The sequence below is a fragment of the Balaenoptera musculus genome, chromosome X (assembly GCF_009873245.2).
Source record: "Balaenoptera musculus isolate JJ_BM4_2016_0621 chromosome X, mBalMus1.pri.v3, whole genome shotgun sequence".
Taxonomy (NCBI): domain Eukaryota; kingdom Metazoa; phylum Chordata; class Mammalia; order Artiodactyla; family Balaenopteridae; genus Balaenoptera; species Balaenoptera musculus.
In genome coordinates, this window is record NC_045806.1 from 56,637,798 (window position 1) to 56,661,567 (window position 23,770).

The following is a 23,770-nucleotide window of genomic DNA, read 5'->3' on the forward strand; positions in this document are numbered from 1 at the left end:
GGTTGTTGTTGAAATATTGGTTGCTACCTCTCCCTTTTGCTTCCCACTTCCACCCTCCACTAAGGACCCATTGCTTACATTTTAACAAAATTGGTGAAGGTGATGTTGTCATGACACCATCAAAGAACTGAATTTGGGCACCCATGTAGCTTTCATTGTGTCTGCTATTCCTGAGAAACACTCTCTCAAGAGAGCAGTCTCAATTTTGTTACAAGTAATATGTGAATTTATTCCTATAAGTATCAAATGGTTACATGTAGGGTTAAAATCCTTTTCTTAATTATAAAAATAATATGTTTGTTGAAAAAAATTTTTTTAATACAGAAAGTCATAAAGAATTTTAAAAATCACCTGTGGTCCCACCACTCCTCAATTACCACTGTTAACATCTTGTTTTTACCACTTTGTTTTCAACAATACCAGATTTACAATGAAGAAATCTTGGATCTTCTGTGCCCATCTCGTGAGAAAGCCCCTCAAATAAATATACGGGAGGATCCTAAGGAAGGCATAAAGGTGTGTTTTTCTCTCATTTGATGTTATTTTAAAATGTTGGCCACTACTAAAGTTCACACTCCTTTTATTTGCCACTGTGGTTTTAAATGACTACTAACATCTCAGTCTTTCAGATTTTGTGTGGTCCTAATTCCCTTTGTTAACCTAGAATTCCTAGATGGGAACTTTTGTGGGGAAGGAAGTTTTATCACCTTCCTATTACCTCTTGAAGGAATGCTAATATCAATTAAATATTTATTGCCTATTTACAGAGTTCTGAGGCTGGGCTGTCCAGTATGGTATCCACTAGCCACAAATGGCTATTTAAACTTAAATGAACTAAAATTGAATGTAATTTGAAATTCAGTCCCTCAGTTACCAGCCACATATCAAGTGCTCAATAGCTACGTGACTAGTGGCTACTGTATTGGATAGCACAGATATAAAACATGGTCATAGGAAATTCTGTTAGACAACACTGTAATAGACATTGTGCTAGATCTCTGGAATGATATTTAGAAAGTAAAACGATACAAAAATTTAAAATTTATAAGTACCATAGGAAGAAGAGATCGCTTATTTGAGAGGCTTCCATCACATGGTATAGATGTAGGCTGAGGAGCTGTAGCTGAACAAAGTTTGAGGCAAGGTTGGGAGTATTGTATATGGGAGTGGACCAAATCCAGGAGCCAGTGTTGAAAACAGGCAGAGCTTGGTTCTAGCAGCAGCTTGAGTATTCAGGAGTGGGAGAATTTGAGGTGGGAAGTGGATGAGAATAGGGTAGTACAGACTTAGGAAAACTTGGGAAAATAATACCTTATCCATCTTTCTCTCCTTCTTCTCTTCCCTGCAGAAAAAGCTGAAATTTAGGGTGCAGGTGCTTGAGGGGCAGATGCCTATGCTACTGAAATTTTTTTCCTTCTGGGTCGTTAAGTCATTAGCCAGGCACTAAAGCAAGGCTTGAAGAATCAGACTTATTTTGAAAGCCTGATAAGCGTGGGATACAGAAAGACAGTTTGGATAGTGGGGATAAGAAACCTGGGTAAAATGCATGCTGTGACCAGAAAGAATGTTGGTACTGAGCCGGCTCTTGACCCAGTACTAAGATCTTTTATGTGTCCTATACCAAGGCAGGAATTAAATCCCAAGCGCTATTTGAGGGAAAATTTGCAATACAGAGAAGTGTTAAGTTTCTGACTCAAATTGAGGAGGGTAAGGACAAGTTTGTGAGCACTCTTCAGTTGGGATGGATGGAATATAAGTAAGTAAAGAAGTAAGGTTATTCTTGTAGTAAGGAATAGCTTAAGCAGGAAAGCAGAAAATATATTCCTGGGGGTAATAAGACTAGATTGGTCTGTCTGCATTAGAGGATATGGGTTGGGAAGTAATAGGAGATGTGTTAGGACCAGATTATGAAGCCAGGCTAAAGAGCTTAGTTTCTATCCCTGTGAATAGTATGTAAGCTACTTAATATTTCCGAATGAAGGATTGCACTGGCTACTTTTACCAAGTTTTTATCTTACGTGTATATCTCCGACTAAGTTAGCTCCCGGGAGGTTAGGAGAGTATCTTAAGATCTCTTTGTACCCTCATTATCTAGCATAGGGCTTAGGAGTTTGGTGACATTTTAGGAAGCAGGATTTTCGGAAGGCTAAACAAGAATGGATTGAAAAGGAGAAAAACTAGGATGAGGAAGGAAAATTTAGGGAAACTTTGCCTTATTTTTCAGGCATGAAGTAATATGGGCCTGGATTAGGCAGGTAGATGTGGAAAGGAAAAGGAAACAATGGATTCAAAAGAAGAATGACTGGGAGTTGGTGATAGGTGAGATATGGGGGAATAGCAGGAATTAAAGGCGAATCTGAGGTTTTGAGAATAGAGGTCTTAGTAGAAACGAAGAAGTAGTGGAGAGAATCAGTGTTGGTGGAAGGAAGATGAGTTTGGTTTTATAATTTACTGATGTCAAAGTGTAAGTAGCAGGCAATTTGAAGTATAGGACTAGAAATTAGGGCCACAGATATAGGTTTGGGAGCTATGGGGTAATAAAATCATAGTATATTGAGGCTAGAAGAGACTTCATAATCATCTAGTTCAATCTCCAGAGGCTCCAAGAGATTTTATCTTATACAAATTCTCCTGGGTAGATACAGTACCAAGCCTAGGACCCTGTTTTCCTGGCTTCCTAATGGAAGCCTAGTGGAAATTGTACCATGCTATTTTCCCTAGTGAATATGAGGTATAAAATGGGTCCAAGATATAGGGAGGAACACAGGGCCACATGGAGGAGAATGTAGCAAAGAGAAATACCATAGCTATTTGTGTGGCCCTTGCTGTCCTTAGGGCCAAAACTTACCTTCACTTGGGGCTCCCTGGAAGGCACATACCATTGCTACCATAAAATCTAGAGGTCTTTTGTAGCTCCAGTATTGACTGGCATCCTTGTTTTGGAGGTCCCCAGCGAAGATTGGAGACCTTGGTTTGCAGTGATCACAGAGTTGCTAGTTAAAACTGTCCTTATGGGACTTCCCTGGTGGCACAGTGGTTAAGAATCCTCCTGCCAATTCAGGGGACATGAGTTCGAGCCCTGGTCCAGGAAGATCCCACATGCCGTGGAGCAACGAAGCCCGTGCACCACAACTACTGAGCCTGAGCTCTAGAGCCTGCGAGCCACAACTACTGAAGCCCACACGCCTAGAGCCCGTGCTCCACAACAAGAGAAGCCACCGCAATGAGAAGCCCATGCACCGCAACAAAGAGTAGCCCCCGCTTGCCACAGCTAGAGAAAGCCCGCACACAGCAATGAAGACCCAACGTAGCCAAAAATAAACAAAATAAAATTTTAAAAAAAACATGAAAAACCCAGCCCTTATTACCATGACTATTTATTGAGGTTCTACTGGAACATCAAGGCATTATTTTTTAAACCACCAGTCCTTATATCTCTGATGAAGTATTTGAAGTCGAATCATAAGAGAGTTTTTTCTTTCTCTGAATTAGATTGTGGGACTCACTGAGAAGACTGTTTTAGTTGCCCTGGATACTGTTTCCTGTTTGGAGCAGGGCAACAACTGTAGGACTGTGGCCTCCACAGCTATGAACTCCCAGTCATCCCGATCTCATGCCATCTTTACAATCTCCATAGAGCAAAGAAAGAAAAGTGACAAGTAAGTTCAAATTACAAGTAAGAGTCAAGATTTTTAACATTAGTTCTACTAAAGTTGAATGATAGGTTGCTTCTTGATTTGAAAAATAACCAGACATCAGTACTCTGAGCATGAGTAATGAATGGAGCCATTTGGACTGACGTGAAAGAAAATGAGAGCCGGCAGGTGAGCTTTGATACTCACCTACCCTCAAGCTTGTGTACCATTCTCACTTGTGTCCTGTTATCATCACAGGAATAGCAGCTTTCGCTCCAAGCTGCATCTTGTAGACCTTGCTGGATCAGAAAGACAGAAGAAAACCAAGGCCGAAGGGGATCGTCTAAAAGAGGGTGAGAATAATTAAGGCTACAGTCGTAGATAAAAACTTCCAGTACTCTTCGTGCTATTGTTGGTGTCTTGACTGGAATATCTCAGGTCACATTCTAACAGTAGCTACAATTCAAGTTTGAGGCTGATTTCAGAAACAGTGAAAAATTGTTTCTCTCCCTTGCACTCATTTTCTAATTTAGGTATGAGATTTGGATCTGGTCCTTGGTTTGATTTCATCTGGCCCAGGCAAGTTTTAGTTTTTGTTTTGTTTTGTTTTACCCCCAACTACTTATAATTAAAATCAATATCCTGATTCTGTCATCCCAAGTATTCACTCTCCTTCCCAGATGTTGTCACTTATAAACCTCATCAGCATGGTTTCCATATCTTCATTTAAGTGGTTGGGTATAAACGATGAAGCTCCTAAGGCTAGGAGAACCCCATGGTATATGCTATTAGAAACCTGCGTCTAGCATGATAATGACCTGGTAATCTGCATGCTTTGGGAATGGTCTTTCAAGCAGTTATTAATCTAGCTAACAAAAATTAACAACCAGCTCCCATTTCTCAATTTTGTACTTAAGGATCTCATAAAAGATTTTGTCAAATGCCTTGCTAATGTCCAGATATACTATATGTCTACCATATTTTTCATAGCTACCAGCTTAGTAACGGTACAAAAAAGAAATAAAGATTAGCCTAAATTGACTTTTTCTAAGTGAATTCAAGCTGGCTTCTAGTGCTTATTCTTCCATTTCTAGGTTCTTGCAAGCCATCCCTATAATAATCTAGAAGACTTATATCAAACTGACTGGTCTGTAATTTATGGAATTAACTTACCTCTCTTTTTTCGAAAATTGAAATTACATCTGCCCAGTCTTCCGGAACATCCTTCTCTGTGATTCGTCAAATATCATTGACATAGCTTCAGTGTTCTTGTTTGAAATTACTCTCAGTTCCCTCAGCTATAATTCATCTGGTCCAAGACATTTGAACTCTTATTAAAGTAGTTGAGTTCTTGCTTACTACCTTACTACAATGAGTTCTTTACTCATATTGGGCTTCAGTTCCCTCTTGGGAACTGAGAAGGCAGAAGCAGAAATAGTAATTGAGGAATTTTACCTCTTTGTCATTTATCATTATTATACTGCTGGCACAGGGCAGAGACCTATTTCTTCCTCATTCAGCTTTTTGTTCTGAATGTATTTAAAAGTGCCCTTTTTGTTCTATGTTTGTACTTTGAGATTTATCCTTCTTAAGACTATTTTTAAAGGTTCTTTTGCCTCCTCTATCTTATTTTAGGTGTACAGTCTGAGGTTTTTTTTAAAAATTTATTTATTTTATTTATTTATTTTTGGCTGTGTTGGGTCTTCGTTGCTGCACGCAGGCTTTCTCTAGTTGCGACAAGCAGGGACTACTCTTCATTGCGGTGCGCGGGCTTCTCATTGCAGTGGCTTCTCTTGTTGTGGAGCACGGCTCTAGGCACTCAGGCTCAGTAGTTGTGGCACACGGGCTTAGTTGCTCTGCCGCATGTGGGATCTTCCCAGACCAGGGCTCGAACCCGTGTCTCCTGCCTTGGCAGGCGGATTCTTAACCACTGTGCCACCAGGGAAGCCCTCTGAGTTTTTTTTAACAGCTTTATTGAGATAATTCACATTCCATAAAATTCACCCGTTTAAACTGTACATTTCAATGGACTTTTGTATATTCAGAGTTGTGCAACCATCACCACAATCTAATTTTAGAACATTTTCATCACCTCCAAAAAGAAACTCATACCCATTAGCAGTCACTCCCCATCCCAACCCCCTTTTCTAGCCCTAGGCAACCACTAACCTATATTTCATACAAATGGAATCATATAATTTATTGTCTTTTGTGACTGTCTTATTTCACTTAACATAAGGTTTTCAAGGATCATCCATGTTGCAGTGTGTATCATTACTTCATTTTATTGCTAAATCATATTCCATTGTACAGATATACAACATTTTGTCTGCCCATTCATCAGTTGTATCCAATTTGACTATTTTGAATATTGCTCTGTGAACATCTATATATAAGTTTTTGTGTGGACAAATGTTTTAATTTCTCTTTAGGTATAACCTAGGAGTGTTATATGTGGGTCATATGGTAGCTGTTTAAATTTCTTTTTTAAAAAGTTAATATGTAATTAATATACCATAAAACCCACTTTTTTAAAGTGTACAATTCAGTGATTTTTTAGTATATTCACAAAGTTGTACAACTATCACTGCAATAAATTTTAGAATATTTTCATCACCCCCAAAAGAAACCTATACCCATTAGCAGTCACTCATTTTTTTCCATTGTCCAGCCCCTGCCACCCCACCTCCAGGCAGTGACTAATCCTTCTGTCTTTATGGATTTGCCTGTTCTGGACATTTCATATAAGTGTAATCATACAATATGTGATCTTTTGTGACTGAATTCTTTCATTTAACATCTTTTCAAGGTTCATCCATGTTGTAACATGTATCAGTACTTCATTCCTTTTTATTGCCAAACAATATTCCACTACATGAATATATTAAGTTTTTATTTATCCATTCATTTGTTGATGGACATTTGGGTTGTTTCCACTTTTGGTTTTTATTAGTAATGCTGCTATGAGCACTGATGTACAAGTTTTCGTGTGGATGTGTGTTTTTATTTCTCTTGGGTATATACCTAAGTGGAATTGCTCAGTCAAATGATAACTCTATGTTTAACTTTTTGAAGAACTGTCAGACTGTTTTTCATAGCAACTGTACCATTCTACCTTCTTACCAGCAATATATAAAGGATTGTAATTTCTCCATATTCTTAGTTTTATTATGTCTTAATTATAGCCATCCTAGTGAGTATGAAGTGGTACCTCGTTGTGGTTTTGGTTTGCATTTCCCTGACGGCTAATAATGTTTCATGCGCTTCTTGGCAATTCGTGTTATCTTCTTTGGAAAAATGTCCATTCAGATTCATTGCCCATTTTTTAAATTGGGTTATTTATCTTTTTATTGTTGAGTTGTGTGTGTTCTTTACACATTCTGGATACTAGCCCCATATCAGTTATATGCTTTGCAAATGTTTTCTTCCATTCTTTAGGTTGCTTTTTCACTTTATTGATGGTGTCCTTTGAAGCACACATTTAAAATTTTTAGATGAATTCCATTCATCTGTTTTTTCTCTTGTTGCTTGGTGTTTGGCATCATATCTAAAAAATCATTGCCTAATCCAAGGTCACAAAGATTTACGTCTCTGTTTTCTTCTAAGAGTTTTATAGTTTTCAATGTTAAATATAAGTTGAAGATCCATTTCGAGTTCATTTTTGTATATAGTGTAAAGTGGCAGTCCAAACTTTAATATTTTGCATGTAGATATTCAGTTATCCCAGCATCATTTGTTGAAAAGACTATTCTTTACCCATTGAATTGTCTTGGCATCCTTGTTAAGAAGCAATTGGACTCTCAATTCTATTCCATTGATCTATATGTGTATCCTTATGCCATTACTACACTGTCCTCATTACTGTAGCTTTGTAATAAATTTTGAAATGGGAAAGTGTGAGGGCTCCAACTTTGTTCTTTTTCAAGATTGTTTTGGCTGTTCTGGGTCCTTTGCATTTTCATATGACTGTTAGGGTCAGCTTGTCATATTCTGCAAAGAAGCCAGCTGGGATTTTCACAGGGATTGTGTTGAATCTGTAGATCAATTTAGGGAGTGTTGGCATCTTTCAGTTCTTTCAAGTCCTTCAATTCATAAACATCAGATGTCTTTCCATTTATTTAGGTCTTCTTTAATATCTTTCAGTAGAATTTTTTTTAATTTTCAGAGTACAAGTTTTACACTTCTTTTGTTAAATTTATTCCTAAATATTTTATTCTTTTCAATGCTTTTGTAAATGGAATTGTTTTTACTTAATTTCATTTTCAAATTATTTATTGAGCTTTGTATATTGATCTTGTGCCTGCAAGCTTGCTGAGAACCTCCAGTACAGTGTTGAATAAAAGTGGCGTGAGTGGATGTTGTTGTCTTGTTCCTGATCTTAGGGGAAAAGCATTCAGTCTTTTACTATTAAGTATGATGTTAGCTGTGGGTTTTTCACAGATGCCCCTACCAGGTTGAGGAAATTCCCTTCTATACCTAGTTCATTGAGTGTTTTTATCATGAATTTGTCAAATGTTTTTTCATCATCTATTGACATGATCACGTTATTTTGGTTCTTCTGTTGGTATATTGCATTAATTGCTTTTTGGATGCTAAACCATCTTGTATTCCTAAAATAAATCTAACTTACTGTTTTTATACCTTTAATGACTTCACTGGACTAATTCTACAACTCCCTATAGTTTGTGGTCACAGAAGTGTCTGCTCAGTTACTTTAGTAGTTAGCTAGTGATTGGTCTCATTTCCTTAAATGCCTTGAACCTATAACTCTTCCAGCATTTGCCTAGGGCTCTGAGTTTGTGTTGCGGCTTACCTTCAATGCTAAGGTTCTTTACAACTCTGTCTTAGTCTTTACTTCTTGAGCAGGGTCTCAGAGTCAGCCAGAGGTACAAGATGAGGGCCTTCTAGGTCTTTACTGACATGTTTAGGTCTTTCCTGAGCATGCACATGGCTTTCTCCAGCAATATCAGAGCTTTTTAAAGTCCCTAGTGGACTAGAGGTGGGATAGGGACGGTGGGAGGGAGACGCAAGAGGGAGGGGATATGGGGATATATGTATACGTATAGCTGATTCACTTTGTTATGCAGCAGAAACTAATACAACAATGTAAAGCAATTATACGCCAATAAAGATGTTAAAAAAATAAATTAAATAAAATAAAGTCCCCAGTGGACATTTCACTCCCCAGATCTTCCTTTTAAGTTTTCAGCCAGGCTCTTGTTTGACCATGGCTATTAAGTTGGGTGTTTATCATCACCAGATATTTTTCTATATACGTATATATATATATATATATATATATATATATATATATGCACATTTAGTAATACATTTGTTATATGCCTTTTAAAATTTTGGCATTGCTAAATCAATTTATCTCCTTTTAATTACACAAGTAATACATGAATCAATTCCTGGTATACAAACATAAGCAATATGGATGAAGATAAAATCCCCCTTGATTTACCACCTGATCCTAATCTAGAGGTAACTACTTTTACCTGCCTGGTGGGTAGCATTCAAGATGTTTTTCTGTGTATATATTTTTATTGGTGTTTCCTGTTGTTTTTAAAGATAGATGCTATTATACTGCATATATTGTTTTTCAGCTTGCTTTTATCTCAGCAATATATGTTTGAAATCTTTTTGTATTAGTATATAAGTCTACCTCATTTTTACAACTGCTATTTAGGATCCCACAGTATACAAAGTCTACCTTGTTTGTTTAACTATTCCTGTTTTGACTGACATTTAGGTTGTTCAGTTCCTGGCTATTGTAAAATGATGCCTCAGTCAATAGCCTTGTATGTGATATACAAGTGAGAGTATTCTCTAGGTTATATACGTGGAAGAGGAATTGCTAGTTTGAAGGGTGTACACATTTCAGATTTTTAAATACTGCTAAATATTATCCTCTAAAATGTCTGTCCCAGTATGCACATACCTACAATATGTGAGACTATGTTTCACTGTACCGTTGACAATATTGGATATTATTGACCTTTTTTATTTTCCCCTATCTTGAACATTGCATGTTATTTTTTTAGAACTTGTATTTCCCCAATTACTTATGAAATTAAGCATCTTTTTGTGTTACTGGCCATTTCTCTTTCCATTTCTGTGAATTCCCTGCTCATACCCTTTGTTTTGATTTGGTTTTTTTGTTTCAGGTTGACTTTTTCTTGTTTTTCTTGTTATTTTTCCTGTTGACTTTAAGAGTTGTTTCTATATTCTAGATATTAATCCCTTGTTGCATATATTTTTCTTAGTCTCTTTTTTTTTTTTTTTTAAATTTTTTTATTTTTTATTTATTTATTTTTTAATGCTATTCTTGTCTGCTTACATTCTTTTTATGTATGTATGTATGTATGTATGTATGGCTGTGTTGGGTCTTCGTTTCTGTGCCAGGGCTTTCTCTAGTTGCGGCAAGTGGGGGCCACTCTTCATCGCGGTGCGCGGGCCTCTCACTATCGCGGCCTCTCGTTACCGAGCACAGGCTCCAGACGCGCAGGCTCAGTAATTGTGGCTCACGGGCCGAGTTGCTCCGCGGCATGTGGGATCTTCCCAGACCAGGGCTCGAACCCGTGTCCCCTGCATTGGCAGGCAGATTCTCAACCACTGCGCCACCAGGGAAGCCCAGTCTCATTTTTTAACTTTGTTAATCTTTCGATTCATGTCTTATGTGTGTATTTCTTCCTATATACTTTTTTCTTGAGGTAAAGTTTATACACAATAAAATGCACATATTTTCAATGCTCAATATCTTGAGTTTTGATAGTTGTATGCCCTCATGTAACTACCAACCAAAACATGATAAAAAACATTTCCATCTCCCCTAGAAAGTTCTCTTGTGCTCTTTCCAGTCAATCCACCCTTCCCACATTACACTTTAAGCAACCACTTTCTGACTTCTATCACCATAGGTTAATTTTACATGTTCTTAGACTTCATATAAATGGAATCATATAATTTTTTCATGTGTCTGGCTTCTTTTGCTCAACTTAAGATTTTTTGGGCAGATTTTTTTCATGTTCTTGCTTTGATTAATAATGTGTTCCTTTGTACTGCTGAGTAGTATTCCATTATATGATTATACCACTATTTGTTCTTCAATTTTCCTATTGATGGAAATTAGGGTTATTTCCAGTTTTTAGCTATTATGAATAAGGCTGCCCTGAACATTCGTGTACAGGTCTTTTTGTTAACATACATTTTCATTTCTCTTGGGTAATTACCTAGGAGTGGAAGAGGTAGATATGTGCTTAATTTTATAAGAAAGTGCCTAACAGTTCTGTAATATGGTTTGTACTGTTTTATACTCCAGCAATGTTATTGAAAGTTCCATTTTATCACATCTTCATAAATAAAGATGTTGTCTTAGAAATTCTAGTGGGCGTCAAATACATCTCATCATAGCTTTTTGTTGTTTGTTTTTGTTTTGTTTTGTTTTGCTGCACCACGCAGCTTGTGGGATCTTAGTTCCCAGACCAAGGACTGAACCTGGGCCATGGCAGTGAAAGCACTGAGTCCTAACTACTGGACCACCAGGGAATTCCCCATCATAGCTTTTTAAAAAAATTTTATTAAAGTATAGTTGATTTACAATGTTGTGTTAATTTTTGCTGTACAGCAAACTGACTCAGTTTATACATATATATATTCTTTTTCATATTCTTTTCCATTATGGTTTATCATAGGATATTGACTATAGTGTGCTATACAGTAGGACCTTGTTGTTTAATATAATAGTTTACATCTACTAATCCCAAACTCCCAATCCTTCCCTCCCCTACTCCCTCCTCCCCCTTGGCAACCACAAGTCTGTTCTTTATGTCTGTGAGTCTGTTTCTCTTTCATAGGTATGTTCATTTGTGTCGTATTTTAGATTCCACGTATAAGTGATATCATATGGTTATTTGTCTTTCTCTTTCTGACTTACTTCGCTTAGTATGATAATCTCTAGGCTCATCCATGTTGCTGCAAATGGCATTATTTCATTCTTTTTTATGGCTGAGTAGTATTCAGTTGTATATGTACCACACCTTCTTTATCCATTCATCTGTTGATGGACATTTAGGTTGTTTCCATGTCTTGGATATTGTGAATAGTGCTGCTATGGACATAGGGGTGCATGTATCTTTTTGAATTATAGTTTTGTCTGGATATATGCCCAGGAGTGGGATTGCTGGATCATATGGCAACTCTACTTTTATTTTTTTGAGGAACCTCCATACTGTTTTCCATAGTGGCTGCACCAACTTACATTTGTACCAACAGTGTAGGAGGGTTCCCTTTTCTCCACACCCTCTCCAGCATTTATTATTTGTAGACTCTTTAATGATGGCCATTCTGACCAGTGTGAGGTGGTATCTCATTGTAGTTTTGATTTGCACAAAAATGTTAATTTTGATGAAGTTCAGTTTATCATTTTTTTTTCTTTAATGCTTAGAGCTTTTGGTATCCTGTCCAAGAAACCTTTGCATACCCAAAATGATGAGGATAATTTCCTATGTTTTCTACTTGAAGCTTTATAGTTTTAGCTTTTACATTAGTTGTATGATCTATCTTGAATTAGTTTTTGGTTATAAAGTGAGATAGGGGTTGAAGATCATCCTCCACCCCCCATGAATATCCAGTTCTTCTAGCACCATTTATTAAAAATAAGGTCCTTTACCTACTGAATTGACTTAGTATCTTGGTGTATTGAGTTGACCATATGTGTGTGTGTCTATTTCTGGACACTATTCTGCCCTATTAGTGAATTTGTTTATTCTTAAACCTTTTATTTATTTTTTTATTATTTTCTTTTTAAATTTATTTATTATTTATTTATTTATTTTTGGCTGTGTTGGGTCTTTGTTGCTGCATGAGGGCTTTCTCTAGTTGTTGCGAGTGGGGGCTACTCTTCGTTGTGGTGCACGGGCTTCACACTGCGGTGGCTTCTCTTGTTGCGGAGCACGGGCTCTAGGCGCACGGGCTTCAGTAGCTGTGGCACGCAGGCTCAGTAGTTGTGGCTCATGGGCTCTAGAGTGCAGGCTCAGTAGTTGTAGCGCATGGGCTTAGTTGCTCCGTGGCATGTGGGATCTTCCCGGACCAGGGCTCGAACCCGTGTCCCCTGCATTGGCAGGTGGATTCTTAACCACTGCACCACCAGGGAAGTCCCAAACCTTTTAATAAATACAGTTCATCACAGTATATTTTAATCTCTGGGAGGGCAAGTTTCACCTCACTTTTCTTTTATCAGAACTGTTTTGATTATTTTCTTGTCCAGGTGAATTTTAGAATCAAGTTGTCAGGTTCTATGAAAAATATTTTTGCGATTTTTATTGAGAACTTAAATTCAGCCTATAGATTAAGTATAACTGAGCCTACCCATCCATGAGCATGATCTCTCCGCATTTATTCAAGTCTTCTTTTATGTCTTTCAGTAAGCTTCGTAGTTTTCTTAATGTAATTCTTTTTTTTTAATATATCATTTTAAGGACCGTGATCTCTTTTTTTTAAATTTATTTATTTATTTTTGGCTGTGTTGGGTCTCCGTTTCTGTGCGAGGGCTTTCTGTAGTTGCCGTGAGCGGGGGCCACTCTTCATCGCGGTGCGTGGGCCTCTCACTGTCGCGGCCTCTCTTGTTCCGGAGCACAAGCTCCAAACACGCAGACTCAGTAGTTGTGGCTCACGGGCCTAGTTGCTCCGCGGCATGTGGGATCTTCCCAGACCAGGGCTCGAACCTGTGTCCTCTGCATTGGCAGGCAGATTCTCAACCACTGCGCCACCAGGGAAGCCCCCTTAATGTAATTCTTACACCACATATCCTGGTAGGCCTATTCTGGAATATTATAGTTTTTGTTGCTATTTTGAATACCTCTTTTTCTATTTTTATTTTCTAATCCTGTTTAAGAAAAGTATTAATTTTCAAATTTCCGTCTTATATCTAACCACATGGCTGAATTGCATTCTTAGTTTCTCATAATTTGTCAGTTGTGTGTCTTGGATTTCCTAGGTAGGTATTCACATTATTTTCAAGTACATACTTTGGCCTCTTCCTTTCCAACATTTATATCTTATTTCTTTTCATATCTTTTTCAGTGTAAGGTTGAATAGTACCAATGATAGTAACCATTCTCATCTTTTTTTTTCTTTTTTTGCTCTAACCAGAACATTGCTAGTGTTTCACCTTAATCTACTGGCAGATAGCCTTTATCAAGTTAAGGAAGTGACCTTTTAGTCCTAGTTTGCTAAGAATTGTATATTTTAAAAATAAGAAATGAGTATTGAATTTTATCATTGATTGGGAATTAATGAACGTGTAGTTTTTCTTTTTTTCAACCTATTGATAGAATAAATTGTAAAAATAAATTTTCTGTCATTGAATCATCCCCAATTGATCATGATAAATTACTCTTTCTGTACATTGCAGGATTCACGTACTAGTTTCCAATTTAGGACATTTATATATCTGTTCCTATGAGAGAGTAACCTATAACTTTTTTTTGTATGTATGCTCTCCTTATTTTGGTTCGAAGATTTTGCCAAGTTTATATATATATATATGTATGTATATATATTTTTTAAATTTATTTTTGGCCGCGTCTGGTCTTCGTTGCTGTGTGCAGGCTTTCTCTAGTTGCGGCGAGCGGGGGCTACTCTTCGTTGCGGTGCGCAGACTTCTCATTGTGGTGGCTTCTCTTGTTGCAGAGCACGGGCTCTAGGCACACGGGCTTCAGTAGTTGCAGCACGCGGGCTCAGTCGCTGTGGCTCGCAGGCTCTAGAGCACAGGCACAGTAGTTGTGGCACACGGGCTTAGTTGCTCCACGGCATGTGGGATCTTCCCAGACCAGGGATCGAACCCGTGTCCCCTGCATGGGCAGGCGGATTCTTAACCACTACACCACCAGAGAAGTCCCAAAAGATCTATTTAAAACTATACATTTTCCTCTAAGTACCACTTGGATATAATCGTATAATTTTGAGAAATAGTACTCTAACTGTTCATTTTTAAATAGGAGATTTCCTTTTTAATTTCCTCTTTAACCTAAGAGTTAGGTAGTAGGTGTCTCTGTGTATTCTTTTGTTGTTAATTTCTGATTTATTGCATTATGATCAATGAATGTGTGTGATTTCTGTTTTTTGAAATTTTGTCTGACTCTTGTTTGAGCTTTGTTAATATTCCATGTATATTTGAAAAGAGTGTGTTTTCTGTTAGGTATATAGTTCTATGTATACCTATTAGATAAACTCATTAATTGTATTATTCAGAGTCTCCATGTCCTGTCTTGTTATTTACTTAATATGCTATTTTCTTACATTATGACCAAGGATTTGTCAATTTCTCCTTGTATTTCTTTATGTATTATATATTTTTAAGCTATGTTGCTAGCTGCATAAAGTGTCATGGCATATATCTTCTTAGATGATTATATCTATTTTGTCTGATTAATATTTCTTCACCTACTTTCTCTTTGTTAGCCCTTGCTTGGTATGTCTTTTTGCATCCCTTAATTGAAACAGTGTATCTTGAAATTCATTCATTCATTCATTCATTCATACCCAATCGGATGTTCTCTTTTAACAGAGGGTTTTATTCTACATGTTTTTATGTTTGTGTTTGGACTTATTCCTGCCATATCATTGGCTACTAGCCCGATGGCTTACTCCTACTCTGGTACTACAACCAATTACCTTGATTGTTGTCCCAAGGCTCCCTCTTGTTTGCTGGATCCACTCCCTTCAAGTCTACACTACCCTTAGAGTTGTTGCCACCTTTTCATAGCAGTTCTCTCCTGTGTATTTTTTCTTCTGTTAGTCCGATTCATCTGCTTTCAGTCTCTCACGGATTTTGCCATTTCTGATCCACCAGTGATAGATTCAGAAGTGGCTGCTGGGCCATTCCAGATTGGTAGGTGGCAGATTTAATAAGCAAGGGAACTTAACATGAGGCTTGTGTTGGGCAGCTGCAAGACAAGTGGATCTCCACACCTGCCCACCAGAATCTTAAAGTTTATATAGAGGCTTAACTGAGTTTAGTCATGTACACTGTCCATATGGTCTCAATATGACCTTACTCTCTCAAGGCTGCATTCTTGAAAATGGCTCTAGCTGTGGGAATGGTGGACAGCACATAAGTTCCAAGGACAGGGAAGGGGGTGAGGAGCCCCCAAATGCCCAGGTCCATTTCATGGGTCAATTTGTGGTAATATCCTCTCTAGTATTACCGAGTCCAAGCTTGAACTGCTCGCTGCACAACAGGCCAATAAATAGAGAGATGCATTGTTGGGGCAAAGAATAGTGACTTTATTCAGAAAGCCAGCAGATCAAGTAGATAGATGGTGGACTAGTATCCCAAAGAACCATCTTCTCAGAGTTAGAATTCAAGCTTCTCTTACACTAAAAGGGGTGTGTGTGTACGGTTGTTGCTACAAACTTCTTGGTGCCAGAATCCATTGATCCTGCAGCTGTCTAAGTAGGTCTGGTCACAGTGTTCCTATAAACCTCCAATAAGACAAATGGTATTCTCTGTTCTGCAACATTTTATTTCTATATGAATGGAAAAGTGTTACATCTTTAAAGGGCAGAGCCTTGAGAATGGGCTATCCTGTATATTTCAGGCTATAAGCAACATTCTTAACTTGTAGCAAAAGCAATAGAATACAAAGGTTAAAGTAAAAGAAACAGATCCGTTATGGAATCAGATTTGTTCTTCCCCATTACACCATGACCTCCTCCAACATTACCGTCCTTCTCCAGAAGTCTCTTCAGGTCTGGATGGTGTGATTAGGGCCAATTGTCCCCTTCTGAACTGTGGTCTTTGATATAAAAGGCTCAGATGGGCTGGCTTTCAGTCACATGCCCACTCTGAACTACAGGTGGGATCAAATACTCCACCCTCTCTCCAAGTAAACCCATAGATTGAGGGTTGGGGAGAGAATAATTTTAAGTAAAATGTGCTGTTTCCAGAAGAAGGGTCAAACTACACTGAGTAAACAAAAAGTATATGTGCCTATTAGCAGTAAATAATGATTCATTCAAGTCATTTAGATAATTAAATGCCAAAAGTAGGGGTTGAAATTATATGTTCTAGGTAATAGGAAACTATTAATCATGGATATAAAGATCTGTTCTCAAAGAATCCTATAGGCTCTTAGAGGAAAGGCAGTGAGTCTATATTTTTTACCATTGTATCCTCAAAAACTTAGAATGGTACCTGGCACAGAATGACTGTATAATATATTTGCTGATTGGAGTTAATGTAACTGACTTGAACAATTAATTATCGGTCCCTGTGAGATACCACACAAAACTTTTCAATCTAATCTTACATCTTATCTTTCTTATCCACTCTCAGAATTTTAAACTAATTTCTGTATTATAATTCTATGTATGGTGATAAATAATATACCTAAATCTCCTGCCTTAACTGCTTCTCTGAACTTCTTAACCATAATGAAACTTTCCTTTTAGACTAGTTTTCTCACTAGTTCAGAATGTTTAAATCTGAACACATTACCAGTTCTCCAAAGTTTGTTTCTTTTTCTAAATATCAATTTAATATATTGTACCACCTTGTGTGTTTGGACTTAATTACAAAAGCTTGAAATATAAAATCATTTCAGATCTCTCTTTTCTATCTCTCTGTGCTTGAACAAGTGTGAACTTGTGAAAAAGTTCTCCCAATTCTACTGCCTCACTATTTTTCATATCTGTGTTCTCCAGCCTAATCAATTGCAGGAACTTAGTAGGTGCCTTATATAATGTCTGGATTATCAAAATAATTACCCTTATTTTTCAGCTTTATTGAGGTTTAATTGACAAATAAAATTGTAAGATATTAAAGTGTACAATGTGATGATTTGATATATTTATACATTGTGAAAGGATTATCCCCCTTGAGTTAATTAACACATTGATCACTTTTTTTTTTGGTGAGAGTATCTACATTTAAGTTGTACTCTTGGTAACTTTCAATTATACAATACAGTATAATCAATTTTAGTCACCATGCTATACATTAAATTCTCAGACCTTATTAATCTTATAACTGAAAATTTGTACCTTTTTACCAACCTTTTCGTGTTTCCCCAAGCCCCTGGCAACCACTTTTCTGCTCTCTGTTTCTGTGAGTTCAATTTTTTTTTTTGTATGTCCACTTATAAATGATATCATACAGTAAAAAAAAAAAAAAAAGAAGTGGCTGCTGCCTTTCTCACTTGGCAGCATCTTCAAAGACTTTTAGGAGCTCTCAAAGGAATTTAACTCAATTTCATTAGAGAGTTTTGCCCCTACATTCCAGGTTCCTTTTTTTAACTTCAGAGCTTCAATTTCCTCATTTATATAATAGGATTTGAATATATACCCCCACAAAGATGTGAGGATTAAGTGAACTCATATTGTAAAAAAATGTAACATAATTCCTAGTATATATTAGGCTCTTAATAATTATTAATTCCATCTTCTGTGGTTTCACTTGCTCTGAGTGGTGGTTAATAAGGAATATAGGGGCCCTACTGATATTTATAAACAAGCTCAGATGAACTAAGACCCCCTAGGAGCTTGCTAGGGTGCTTGTCATCATTTGAGGTAGATTTTTGAGGGTTGGAAGAGGCTTGTGGGAATGTGACTTGTACCAGCGGAATTAAGTTTTCTTTAGCTAACAAAATATCATTCCCAAAGCCAAGTCCCCCACTGTTAGAGGGAATAATTTTCTAGCTATCAAGAGCTAAGAAGGTTGCTAGCCCCTCTAGGATATTTTCAGAGGGTGGATATGGCTCATCAGAATTTTGTTGCATATTGCATTACTGGGGGTGGAGGAAGGAGGTGTACTCAAGTGTCAGATTTGATTTATGAGGCAAAGAAGTTTATGACAAAATCACAATTGAGTCTTAGATCAAGTGGGAGATGCCATTAGCTGAAAGGGAAGCTAGTGAGAAAGCAAGACACAGGTATATAGGAAGAAGACAGCAGAGAGAAAGATAACGAGTTTGATTTTGGATGTGTCAGATTTGGAATGCATATTAGAAAAGTCCAGGAAGAAAGGGGAAATTCAGAACTAGAACTTAAAAGCAACGTCTGGGCTGGAGATAAATATTTGGAATCTATGGGTGAGGTTGCCCAGAAAGAGTTTTGTAGAGAAAGACTAGATATTGAGAGAGCCAACACTAAATATTAGTGAGGAGCACTAATATTTAAGAGTCAAGAGTAAAGGAGCCAATTAACGAGGTTCAAGAGACACAGGATAGTAGTAGTTAAAAAACCAAAGTAAGAGTTTCTAGAACGAAGGGATTGTTACCTGTGTCAAATGTTTCAGAGTGGTTACATAAGATGAGGACTGAAAAGAAACGGATTTGTCCACTGAGGTTTTTGGTGATCAGTTGAGTGGTAAGGAATCGGGGCAGGTTGCATCAGATTGAGGTGTGAATGTAACTACCATTCTGAATGTGGTGTTTATCTTTTCCATTAATTTCCTTATTCTTGTATCCCTTAATGATATGTAGTGGTATTTTGCCTGTTTCTAAACTTTTCATAAGTGGTTTCATAATGTATTTGTTTTTTCATCACTGATTTTTTCCTCAGTGTTATGTTTGTGAGATTCATCCATCTTGATCCATATAGCTCTGTTCTAAGCTTTTTTTTAACTAAAGTCTTAAATTTTCTTAGTATAAAGTCATATCAGTAAAAAGAAAATTATCTCTTTGCCAATATTTATTCCTGTTATTTAATTCTCTTATTTTTTGTTTATTAGCAAGAAACATGATGAAGGACACATCCTGGGCTTGTAAGGTTGCTTTCCTTGGGAGGAATCTAGTTTCTGATTTTAATTGGAATAGTTTTAGTGTTTTAATATTTGGAATGATAATTGCTACTGGTTTTGGTAAATGGTATCTAATTCTTTTAGTTCCAGAAAGTAAAGCTGTACTTTAATCTCCTTGAGAGATCTTTCTTAAGCTCAAGTTGTCTGCTTCCTTTCAGCAACTCTATTTTATAAAAGGCCTATTCTAAGCGTTCTGCTTGTTTCTTTTATTGGCTTCTGGGTCTCCTTACGTGTATCGTTATTTTCCTTTGTCTGCTCATTGGGGCTCAAGTCTAATGCTGGGGTGCCTTCCACTGTAGCAGCTATGTTGAGTGGAAAAGCCACAGTGATTTCTGCCCATGAGCCAGGACTGTAGGAACAGGCATGTCAGTCAGCTTGTCACACTCTTGGGAGGCATCAAGAGGGGCCTGTCTGTACTCTTGTTCCCTGGTGCTGTCCTTGTCTCAAGGTAGGGAGGACCCAATCCAACTCTTCAGTTTCTTCTCAGCATTTTCAGATCCAGGAAAACCTGGCACACTCACATCGGTAATATCACCTGTCCCCTAGGAATTCATAGAGTCCTGCAGGCCAAGTCTTCACCAGGAACTGTGGTGTTCCCATCCTTGCACTTTGGCTCTCCTACATCAGACTCCAGGCCAGTAGCCCAGAGCTCTCATCTGTTCCAGAGATGAAAAACCCTGCATCACTCCTTATTCTCAGGTCTCAGACCCATCCTGTGACCTCATTCTCTTGGCTGACTGCAATACCTACTTGGCTCAAGAACAGAGTAGATGGATCAGACTTGGGAATAGAGGGGATCTGGGATGTCTTTAACCTACCATCTTCCTAAAATCTATCTACATTTTTAAAATTCCCATGAAGACATGAGATTATTCATTTTTCTAAAGTTTTTTCACTTTTCTACTAAGTATTATTACCAATTTGATAAGTGAAAAGTGGTATCTCATTTTCATTTCTGTAGTTATTAGTGAATTGAATACACTTTTATATTTATAGACCATTTATATTCTGGATTAAATTACCTATTCAAGGCATTTCTCTCCCTTTAGTCAGTTTGGGTGCTGTACATTTCTTGTTAAGTTTATCCCTACTTTTTGTTGTGACTTTGAATATAAAACATGTTCAGATCAGTGCCAGATAGATTATAAATAGATTACAGATGGATAACAGATAGATTATTCAACTGAAGAATAATATACATATAGAAAGTTGCCCAATTCATAATTATACAGTTTGGTGAATGTTCACAACGTGAATATACCCATGTAACTAGCACCCAGATCAAGAAACAATATTACAAGCATCCCAGAATTACCACTGTGCCCACTTCCAGTCTCTGTCTTCCCTAGAGGGTAACCTTTGTGTCTGACTTCTTTCATCCAATGTAAGGTTGCCAAAGAAAATACAGGATGCCCAGTTAAATTTGAATTTCAGATAAACAGTGAATCATTTTGCATGGAGCATATATATATATATTAAAAATGATTCATCATTTATCTGAAATTCAAATTTAACTAGATGCCCTGTATTTTTTTTTCTCTTGCTAAATCTAGTAACCCTAACTCAACATTATGCTTGTGAGATTCATCCATATTATTGCATGTAGTTGTAGTTCATTCATTTTCATTACTATACATATTCCATTGGTGAATATACCACAATTTATTTATTCTTTGTACTGTTGGATGGGCATTTGGGTAATTTCCAGGTTGGAGCTATTATGAATAGTGCTGCTATGAATATTCTTGTACCTGTATTTTGGTGAACATATGTACACAAATTCCTTCAATCCTGAATTCTCCTGTAACTGCTACCGTATCTGCTTCCCTTTAGAGTTAAGCTCCTCAAAAATGTTTACACTGCTTAGCAACACATGTGATTCACTCATACATTTTTTGGTGAGATATAGCATACCTACAGAAAATTGCATAAATCATGTATATAGTTTATTAATAATTATAAAGTGAACACCCATGTAGTTACACTTAGGTTGAAAAACAAAACATTTCTAGCACCCATATATAGCCCTCACAGGTCACGATCCCCTCCCTTCCCTCTAGAGGTAACCACTCCCGACTCTTGTGGTAGTAATTACTTTGCTTTCCTTGATAGTAGTGCCACCTGTGTATACATCTCTAAACAGCATAATTTATAGGATTGGCCAAAAAATTCGTTCGGGTTTTTCCATAACATCTTACCAAAAACCCAAACGAACTTTTTGGCCAACCCAATAATTTTCTTTACTTTTAAACTTTATATAAGTGGAATCATACTGTATGTAATCTTTTGTGTCTTACATCTTCCACTCAACGTTGTGTGTGAAAGGTTCGTATGTTGCATACAGCTGTAGTTCTTTTATTTCCATTTCAGTATAGTTTTCCATTGGTACGATTATACCACTATTTATTCTTTCTACTGTTGATGGAACAACAGTTTCAGTTGTTTCCAGTTTTTGGCTATTATCAACAATACATTCTTGTTCATGTATCCTGAAGCATAGAATTTTCTAAGGTATATACCTAGAATTACTTGGTCATAGATATACACCCAACTGTCTTCCAAAGTATTCCAGTGTGTGAGAGTCCTGTTGCTGAGCATTCCCCACGTAGTTATATTCCCCATGTTCTGTCAGAATTTTAAATAGTTGCCAATCTAGTGGGTGTGGAGTGATAAACTTCACATGGTTTTAATTTTCATTACCTGGATGACCGGTTGATCACTTTTTCATGTGTTTATTGGCCATGTATATTTTCTTTTCTGTAAAATGCCTGTTCTATTCTTGCCCATTTTTCTATTGTGTCTGTCTCTGACTGATTTTAAAACGTAGTTCTTTATATACTGTAGATTCTAGTCACTGTTCAGTTATATTTATTGCAAACCTCCCCACCCCCACATGTTTTGCAGATATCTTCTCCTTCATCTCTGGCTTGTCTTTTCACTCTCTTTTCATTTATGATTCCTTTATATTATGTCTTCTTTAAGAAATCCTTCAGTACCGCCAAGATATTCTTGAAGATATTCTTTATTATCTAATAAAAGCTGTACAATTTTGCCTTCACATTTAAGTCTTTAATTCACCTGCAACTGTTTTCTGTACACAGAATGATGTAGGGGTCCAATTTTGGTTTTCCATGTAAATACCCATTTGTCCTAGCACTATTTATTGAAAAGTCCATACTTTTTTCACTGATGAGCAGTGCCAATTCTGTCATTTATTAAGTGCCCAAATGTAGCTTGGTCTGTTTTGGGGCACTCTATTCTCTTAAGTCAAATTCAGTTTTCCAAATCTATGTATATCTCCTCACTTATTTAGGACTTCTTTAATATCTCTCAGTAATTTTCCTTGTAGACATCTTATACATCTTTTGTTCTATTCTTCAGTAATTTGTAATTTGACTCTATTGGAAGTGATATTTTAAAATCTTTTTAGTAAAGTATAATATACAAACAGAAAAGTACATATAAGTGAATACCTTGCTGAATTCTCACAAACTGAATAAACTCATGTAACCAGCAAGAATAGAATCTTTTAAAATTTTATATTCTAACTTTGTTTTTGGCATATGGAAATAAAATTTATTTTCTAAGATTGACTTTGAATCTAGGAACCTGATTCACTCTCTCTGTAGTCTGTCTTTACCCACCTTACTAAAACCACTATGTAAAACATCACCAGTGATATATATATATTTTTAACATCTTTACTGGAGTATAATTGCTTTACAATGGTGTGTTAGTTTCTACTTTATAACAAAGTGAATCAACTATACATATACATATATCCCCATATCTCCTCGCTCTTGCGTCTCCCTCCCACCCTCCCTATCCCACCCCTCTAGGTGGTCACAAAGCACCAAGCTGATCTCCCTGTGCTATGTGGATGCTTCCCACTAGCTATCCATTTTACATTTGGTAGTGTATATATGTCCATGCCGCTCTCTCACTTCATCCCAGCTTACCCTTCCCACTCCCCGTGTCCTCGAGTCCATTCTCTATGTCTGCGTCTTTATTCCTGTCCTGCCCCTAGGTTCTTCAGAATCTTTTTTTTTGATTCCATATATATGTGTTAGCATACGGTATTTGTTTTTCTCTTTCTGACTTACTTCACTCTGTATGGCACACTCTAGGTCCATCCACATCACTACAAATAACTCAATTTCGTTTCTTTTTATGGCTGAGTAATATTCCATTGTATATATGTGCCACATCTTCTTTATCCATTCATCCGATGATGGACACTTAGGTTGCTTCCGTGTCCTGGCTACTGTAAATAGAGCTGCAATGAACATTGTGGTACATGACTCTTTTTGAATTATGGTTTTCTCAGGGT

The 23,770-nt window shown here is 37.0% G+C and overlaps 1 protein-coding gene across 1 annotated transcript in view; it reads left to right on the plus strand.

Moving 5' to 3' along the window:
• KIF4A (kinesin family member 4A) overlaps nt 1-23,770 on the plus strand; it is a 126,713-nt gene that overhangs the window by 5,324 nt on the left and 97,619 nt on the right. Inside the window, exons 4-6 of the mRNA XM_036839578.1 lie at nt 424-516; nt 3,493-3,659; nt 3,894-3,988. Coding sequence (XP_036695473.1) covers nt 424-516; nt 3,493-3,659; nt 3,894-3,988 — 355 coding nt within the window. The remainder of the gene's footprint in view (nt 1-423; nt 517-3,492; nt 3,660-3,893; nt 3,989-23,770) is intronic.